Genomic DNA, 8,607 nt, shown 5'->3' with positions numbered 1-8,607 from the left:
GGAGCTGAACTGCTGCTGAATTGAGGTTATCATGAAATGACTTCTAAAGAGGTAGGCAAAGGGTCTGTGTCACCCTGTTAAATCCCCGTTAACATTTGATTTCTCCATCCATTTAATTATTAAACGAGGGAATTAATATGTCATCAACATAGTTCTTTCGAAAATAATTGGTAGATTTTATTTGGTGAAGAGTAGGAGAAGCTGCTTAACAAAGAAACTGGTACGGTTCAAGTACCAAAAACAAAAGCAAGGTATTTCTTTCATCAAACCTGAGACTAAATTGTCTTGTTATATTTTGCACTCTTTGCTGTACAGGAACAGGATGCATTTGGTAGTATAAATGTAATAGGTTGCAGTGCTTGTCAGAACAAAATTTGAAGAATCAATGCAAAGAAATCTTGTGCCGATAAGAGTATAAAAAAAAATGCAAGATATCTAAGGATTAAAATACAAACAAGCTATTATTAGTAATAAACAATGAAATAACATCAATAGGAATAAACAATGCAAGTGCAAAATAACTGCTACAACTGGCTACATTTTTGCGGCCGTAAAAGAGAAATAATAGGTAAGGATAACTGTTTACTTTCACTCACCCGCTACATATTATGGGATACAAAAAAGAATCTTGTTCTAATCTCAAACTACTTGTAAAATAAAAACAGCCAAAACCAAAATTTATGATTAACTTTCCCTATCACGCCGAGTCTTTTAGGCTGCCACGCGGGGGCCACAACTTCTTGCGAACTACAAAAACCGACTCATTGTCATCTGAGTCAGAGTTGGGCTCAGGGTCGAGCGCAGCAATTGACTCCCACTTGAGTCCGGTTAGGTACTTTTTGACAAAGTCTACTACGACTGGTTTGTCTCGGATTATTAGGAAACCGGTCGGTCTAAGAACTCGGTCGATTTCTATTAGGAGATCCTCAGCACTGCAACCCTTTTTCTCGAGATCTGAGAAGACTGTCCAGGCATGGAGAAGGTCATACGTTCGCGGGTAGGTCGAGAAGGCCTCGCACCTATGATAACAAAGCGTCAGAAACCGTACTGACTTATGCTGATTATGTTGATACCAGAATTTTTTTTTTCAATTTTCTTATATGTTTTAATTTACAGTTGCTCTTTGTAAGAATAGTCATGTATCATATGGATGACAATATGACATGGACAGAGGTAATGTATTTTATAATACCCCCCCCCCCCCCCCCCCCCCCCCGCCCTCTGAGGTAACTAAATATTTCTGTTTAGATCCGTACCGTCCAATCAGAATCCAGTCGTGGTGGAATGCACGGGGCCCCTTTAATATTAGTGTGGATTCTGATCGAACGGTCCGGATATAAACAGAAATATCCTGTTACCCTAGGCGGTATGAACCCCCCCCACCCAAAAAAAAAGTATCAGAAAGCAAAGACAATTACCAGTCATGGGTAGTGCCGATGAGGCCACGGTCATATATGATCTTCAGACTATTCATACCATCCTGAAGAACAACATTCATCACCCACACAGGTTTATCCTTGAGAGCTGCTGCAAAAGATCCCAGGTGTGCTTTCATGTCCATCACATTTCTTATCGTGTCTGGCTTTATCTTCGGGCTCAGCATGCTCCAGTAACTGTCTACCCTTTGTTGCCATATTTCCTACAACAAAAGAATTTAACATCTCAATGTCAAGCCTGTTCTAATCTCCAAAAAAACTACCAAGTACTTTTTCCTTAAGTAAATTGCACAGACAATACTTCAGAGTATTGCCAGTTTTTTGTTTTCTTATTTCAATTTTAAAGGTTTCATACTGATTTGTAACCATTTCAAAACCATACTGATTACAAATTACATTAAGGCCTTCATGTAATAATAATCAGTTCCAAGGTTTTATACTGATTCCTAACCATTTCAAGTTTTTATTAATAAAAACTAAGTGTTGGCATATAACAGTCCCCTTTGCATACAAGTATATCCACCAAAATTGACTCATGCTATATTGTTATGTTGCTGCATCCACTTTTCAATGGAAAAATTATGATCGTGGCCAAAATTGTAAGAATTTGAATGCACAAGACACATAAATTGGAATTAAAAATTACTAAACCAACACCCGGTAAACAAAAACACTTATTAAGGATCATTACTTATTTCTCAATGTTTCATATCTTATGTATTCTTGATAAACATGCAGTATGCATATGAGCTAATTTACCGTGTCCTTCTCAAATGTTTCCGCTGTAATTTGAAAATCAGAGAGGCGAGGAGGTGGGGTCGTCAGTCGAGCCGGCCAAGGCGCAAGTGCACTCCCTCCATCTTTATGCATTTCTAAAAGAACAAGTAATTAGTTTATGCAAGTTAGTTATTAACACACAATGAAAAAAAAAAAAATTCATGAAAGAACTTACGCTCAGTATAAGGGGTGATACATGCCTCCATAGGGACACCCCAGACAGCATCTGGATCATCACTGCTGCTACACATCACCGGCTTCGTCCCTGGGTCCCGGTTTATGTAACAATCATTGGTCAATGGCTTAACCCAGATAACTGTCTGGTTCTTTTTGGCTGCAACTCTCCAGCACATTCTCTCAACCAATGCACTCATCTCCTTCCAAATCCTCAAGTCCTCTTCATCTTGTGCATATGCCTCAGGAGATGAGTAGGCAAAGTAGCCACCTGGCCTAAGTAACCGATCGAGTTCTAGTAAGAGTATCCCGTCTCTTTGTAACCAGTCGATCCTACACCTGCGTAAACCAAAAGGCAAAGAAGCCAAAGATCTTGTTAGGGTTTTGAATTCAATGGGCATGGTCCTGCTTCTCCGCTAAAGGGTTATACAAAAGAGGAACAGTTAGAATGAATTATCTCACTAAGAGAGCTGAAATTGAATTGGACCTAGGCTGTCAATGGACATCATCCATCAGGTTATCACTCCAAAATTTTACATTATGGTCCTTTGAAAGCATAATATGGTTCGATGTGCATTACAAACTAGAAATTGGATTCACATTATGTTATTGTCATTTATAAAGTAAAACTTTTTGTTTATTCAGATATTTTCATTTTGTTATCATAAATTTTGACACAGAAAACTAATAGGATCCTGAATCTATTGAAAATGCCCTAAGATAATAGTGGGTATCGATCTACATTTGGATTCTCATATATTTATTGGGTTCGAATCTACATTTGGATCCTTCTAATTTGTCTGGATTTTGATTCGGATCTTGCTAGGATCCAATCTGCATCCAATCTGATGGGCCACCCTGATTGGACAAGTCAAGGATTGGTAATATAACATTTTTATTTTCAACTTGTATGGAACTTAACAATAGCCTGAATTTTGTTATGATAGTAAAAAAAAACCCAGAAATCTAAGATACCCGTTTTGAAGAGACATACTTCTCATCTATAGTTGCTCAAAAACACATCTCTGTATATGGATGAGCATTATCCAGGTAGCACAGGTATAGGTGAGACCTGTAACTGACATACAACTACAGAGTCTGGTCTTGGTCAGGTCACAGAGTACCATTACTATTACATAGAAACAACCAACAAACAAAAATATAAGCACAAACCTGGAACAGTGAGCAAGTTCAAAGGAGCGGCTTGGATAAGGTAGACGCTTAGTGCCAAGAACGCCTAAATACGCCGGGATGCCTCTTTCAAGTGCAAATTGGATCTGGTTTTGGTGCACATCATTTGGAGCCAATGACATCGCAATAACATTAGAAGAGAGAAGGTACCCCCCAAAGCTTGCAACTCCACATCCTACATCAAGAACCGTGCGAAGCTGCCCTTCATTGTGTATGTTGTTATTCGTGAAATTCAACATCTGGATTCCAAAAATTAATAGAATCAAATAAAAGTTGACAGTATTGTTTTTCATTTTTTATCCTAGGGCCTGTTCGGCAAGTGGAATAGTTTGGAATTGAATTGAATCAGGTCGGAGTAGCTGTCAAACTTGGTTAGATATAATGGAAAGTTAAATAGTCTAATTGTTGTATTTAGTTTAAAATTTGCAGTCTAACCCCATAATTTCCCACTTAAGCCCCTCCCTATTCCACCACCCAGGATAGACAATTCATTGGAGGTGAGTGACATTGACGAATATGACCTTTTCTTTGGTGGTGGAATACGTCTAATTTCACCAATAGAAGGAATTGAGCTGATTGCACTTTGTCTAATGGGGTTAAAATATGGTGCAGTAGAACTCTAATAATATTTTCAATTATTTTTCTTATGTGAGATGACTATACCAGGGCAGACACTAAAATTTTCACTTAATGAGTATAGAATGCAGGTAAAAGCAAGCAAAAGATTCTGAGGGTTGAAGAACAAACAAAATTTAAAACTACAAGACATGGTTTTACTGTCAATTCAAAGTATTATTAACACAATAATCTCATTTACTTTACTTTATTTCAAGGCTGTTGCTATTAGTATTGAACCAAAAGAATTGTGGAAAAGAAATTAGGTATTCAAAACAAAACGCTCAGATATTATTTGAAAAGAAAAAATTAATAGTAAGCCCATAGAAAACATATTGTTAACGCATACAGCTCGCAAAGCAAGAGAAGGCTCATATGGCTATCAAAATATCCAAATTACTTTTCTTTCAGCCTCACTAGGCAGCACAAAAGAAGAGGTGGGGGAATATGAAAATGCCATAATAAGAAGACAAAAAGAAGTACATTTGCAATAGAGGCTATGTATTTATCAGCGCCGTAGTGAAAATGCGTACCACCACCAGGAAAGACAATTTTTTCACCTGCATCAACCATCCAGTTTTGATCTGACTTCTCGTGTGCAAGGTGGGTGTGCGGTATGTTTGCCTTCCATACCTCGTCTCGGCTTTTTGGCCATTTAATTGGTACCTGAAATTAACAAAATTGTTAATCCTTTCACCAATCAACCATAAGTAATGTATTCCAGACCTCAGGGTATGCATTCAGGTCAAGTTTTGCAAGGTATGTTTTCAAGTGTATGCATATAGTAATCAACACATAAATACACCAGATAGTACCCTATAAAGGGTTAAAGTATCATATACTAATGCAATAAGAGATCTAGATCCCATGTTGCTCCTAAAATACGTTCACCTATACAGGTATCTCTTTATTTCTCATGCTTCTGTGCAGGTACTTGATATTTTGAGGTTCTAAATGGTACATATAGAATTTCCCTAATAAATAAGCAAATACCTTGTAGCCTTTCGGGGGAGGTATGAGGCAATTGTAGCGCCTCTCAGGCTGGGGGCAGTGCCTCTCATAGTGTTCCATCAAGTTTAAATCAAGTTTGAGTCTCATTTGATATATTAAATTTCTATCCAAACATGGGATCAATTCTGAATGCTTGTCATCACAAACCTGGAGGATAAAAAGGGAAAGAACAAAATTGTAATAAATAAAAGCTAATGAAATCTAAGCATCGCATGAGATTTGAATTATTTCGGGAAGTGATTTCATGTATTTGTTCACAAGAACCGAAAAATATCCCCCATTGCCACTACATAAAGAAAATAGCATGTATAACCATACAAAACACAGCAAATATCATATATGCCCTTAAAAGCCACAAAAAAATATCTGGAACACTCCCTTTACCCACTTTCTCAAGCAGCATCAGTTTCCAAAACTATCAGATTTATTTGCCTGATAAATAAGTGTTTCAGGCATTAATTATTCATTTTTGAGGCCAGAATTCATGTTTTTATCAGGTCCAGTACCCCCTATGTATAATTTGCACCGGCCAGATCCCAATTTTTCTCAGCTTATTGGTTTCTGATTGAGATAATTTCATTGTGCCCAAGTAAGGAAAGATCACGTATTCCCCAATTAAGCATCACAATGCCAGGAGAATCCAGCATTTATGCAAGATAAGAAATATATCATAAAACCTCTGAAACATTAAATCAACAAATATAACTATCGTCTATGTTATCTAAAAATACACAAATTACCCTCAATTAATCCTCATTGCATTGCATAGATACAGACAGTTAGGAAGGAGGGTAATTTGGGCATCTCTTCAAGTAAACTAGGGCAGGATAATTTAAACTATATTTAATGGTAACTTGGTATTTTGAATTTCTGTATGTATATATAAGTGAGAAATTGCCTCTTTCATTTGACATTTTAACAGACAAGCAGATCTTAGTTTAGGCTTAAACACTAAGCACAAAAATGAGAAAATGAAAGAGACAAGAATTATTAACTCACAGGAAAGCTCTTGATTCGAACTGCATTTTCAAATATTGACTCATCTGACTTGGTACTATCGCCATCCTCATCAGTACCCCAGCCTAAAGATCGTGAAAATTTGGTACCATACTCCAATGCTCCACTCTGTCCCTTCGGGCCAAAAAAGAAGCCAAAATACATGAAGAGAAAAACCAAACAAGCAATCATTGCGCATAGCAAGGTAACACCTCTTTTACTCTGAGGCCCATCAGTTCTACCGCCTCTCATTTTCAGGTAACAAAATTAATTTCTACGTAGAGGTGGTAATTGCAAAATCAGATATTGGATCCTGAACTATTGCATTTCAAAGGCTTGAGCTGTGATGATTCAACGTCAGTTGACCTGAAATAATTGAGGGAAAATAAAAAAATTAAGGGAGAACTAGAAAACACCCAACCAAGAAGATAACAATAATAACAAAAAAAAAATAAAAAAATAGTCAATGCATGGAAGGAAGGGATCTCAAACACTGATCCAAATTTGCTAAGTTTAGAAATTTCATAAGCCCCTTGTCCCAATGAAAAATTAAAAAACCAAAAATAGGAAATCATAAATTTTATTATATTTAGCTAATCTAGTATTTTCTTTTTTTCCTACGTTTTAATAAACAGATATAAAGTTCACAAAGCGTGGATACTCGGAAAAGAAAAAATAACTCAAAATTTCATCATTTACTTTGGCACCCTTCTTTTTCCACCAATTCCTAAATGCGCTCTTTAGCAAGAAATCGGAGACAATCTGATGCATTATTAAGTTACACGAAAGTAATTAACACTGATGTCTTCATAAGTTCCCATAAAAACCCATGAAGAAAGCGACATCCACCAATCCAGTCTAAGCCGAGTCAGTGGTACTTCCACCCAGTAAATTATCTTTTATCCATTGAATTCAAACAGGACATCACAATTCAACAAAATTGCGAATGAGCTGCATGACGGGAACAGATTTTTCACGAGAAAAGAAGAGCAATTTACAGAAAAAGTATAAATTAAAAAAAAAAAAAAAAAAAAACCTGATCTGGAAAGGCGAATCGAAGCACCTACAGGCAGAGATCGGGATAAAAATAGCTCGATCTCCAACAATGCATCTATCCAAGACCAATCGGAAAACCCTAAAATCGCGCCACAGAGAGAGAGAGGCCTTGATTTGGATAACAGGCCAGTGCCAGAGAGAGAGAGTGTGTGTGAGCAAGGAAATGAGTGTGAAAAAGGGAGTGTAGATCTGAGAGGTGTAAATGTATTTTTCTAGGAAATAAATAGTCTCATATAACCTAAAGTATCTTAAATTTTAAGTTTAGATCTGGACCATCAGATATGTTCCTGGATTGAGATCAAACGGTCTGGATCCAAAAATAAAATTTAAGTTACTTCAGATGATCCGGACTCGTTTGTTCCTGGGAAACTACTTGCATTAGTTGCCAAAGTGCAACTTCAACGAAAGGTTTCTATAAATAGCGGGTTTAACCATTTGGAAGCTTAGATAACGGGTCCCAAGTGTATACTGATTGATATTTGATACAGCATAAGCTTTAATAAAATTATTATTAATTAGATTTCGTGTCATTTGTTTAGAGAAATGTCTGTCCTGTCGGCTGTCGGTGAGATAACTAACAAAAGAACAGAATAAAATAATTGAAAATATTGTGTACTGTATGCGTTCACGTGCGGGCCGGGACCTTACCTTTTTTTTTTTTTTTTTTTTTTCCTTGAGTATTTGAGTGTGAGCTGGCTAGATCTTTGTTGGGCTGTAAAATGGTATAGTTCGTCACTGGCCCGCAGTTAAAATGGTATAATGTCTTGTGAGTGGAATTCAGATCCAGTGCAAATGTGCAATACATTACAATTAGATCTGAGTCGTCACTTTTAACTTGGCACAAATCTGAAAACAAATTCTGTAAATAAATACTGAATTTCAGTCGTTCGGAGCTTACTGTACTCAGTCAGGTACATATCGACATACGCCTTGAAAAATAATGTAGCCTCACTTGTGCCTTTCTTTAAGATTTTTAGATGGACGACGGTAATGTTGTTTTCTAATTTATATTATTCTAGTAAAAGGAAAGTTCAGACTCTTATTTATATATTTTAACTTATTGAGTTTCGAATATACATTAAAAAGGTAGCAACTAACAGTTTCCGGCCCTTAGTCCTCTGAAAATTCCCGGACTTTTTACACTAATCTTATAAACAAGTTCATTAGATCCTGTAATACTATGACAACGATCCTATAAACAAGTTCAATTGATGTTCTGCAGATGAAACTGTGTGGTCCCAGATGAAAACGCGTGAAAGCTGTTAAAAACGCGTGACAGCTGTTGGGGACCACCTTCTGTGAACATACACATAGTATCATGTAAACATACATATATTATTCTGTGAACATA

The 8,607-nt window shown here is 36.7% G+C and overlaps 1 protein-coding gene across 2 annotated transcripts; it reads right to left on the bottom strand.

Annotated features, from left to right (window-relative positions):
• Window positions 1–440: 440 nt before the first annotated feature.
• LOC144567142 (putative methyltransferase PMT3) lies at window positions 441–7,456 on the bottom strand. 2 transcript variants are annotated; one of them, XM_078317197.1, is made up of 9 exons: window positions 7,237–7,456; window positions 6,204–6,566; window positions 5,187–5,351; window positions 4,677–4,859; window positions 3,561–3,817; window positions 2,389–2,726; window positions 2,196–2,308; window positions 1,419–1,639; window positions 441–1,019 (listed from the first exon to the last, which is right to left on the bottom strand). In XM_078317197.1, the coding sequence occupies exons 2-9, from the start codon at window positions 6,450–6,452 to the stop codon at window positions 698–700; spliced, it is 1,848 nt and encodes a 615-aa protein (XP_078173323.1). In that variant the 5' UTR covers window positions 6,453–6,566; window positions 7,237–7,456; the 3' UTR covers window positions 441–697. The 2 variants fall into 2 exon arrangements, with proteins under 2 accessions (XP_078173323.1, XP_078173324.1); XM_078317198.1 differs by lacking the exon at window positions 7,237–7,456 and adding an exon at window positions 6,900–7,032.
• Between the last annotated feature and the right edge of the window lie 1,151 nt (window positions 7,457–8,607).

This window comes from Carex rostrata, chromosome 16, assembly GCF_964058835.1.
Source record: "Carex rostrata chromosome 16, lpCarRost1.2, whole genome shotgun sequence".
Lineage (NCBI taxonomy): Eukaryota > Viridiplantae > Streptophyta > Magnoliopsida > Poales > Cyperaceae > Carex > Carex rostrata.
This window is presented reverse-complemented; position numbering and strand designations above follow the sequence as displayed.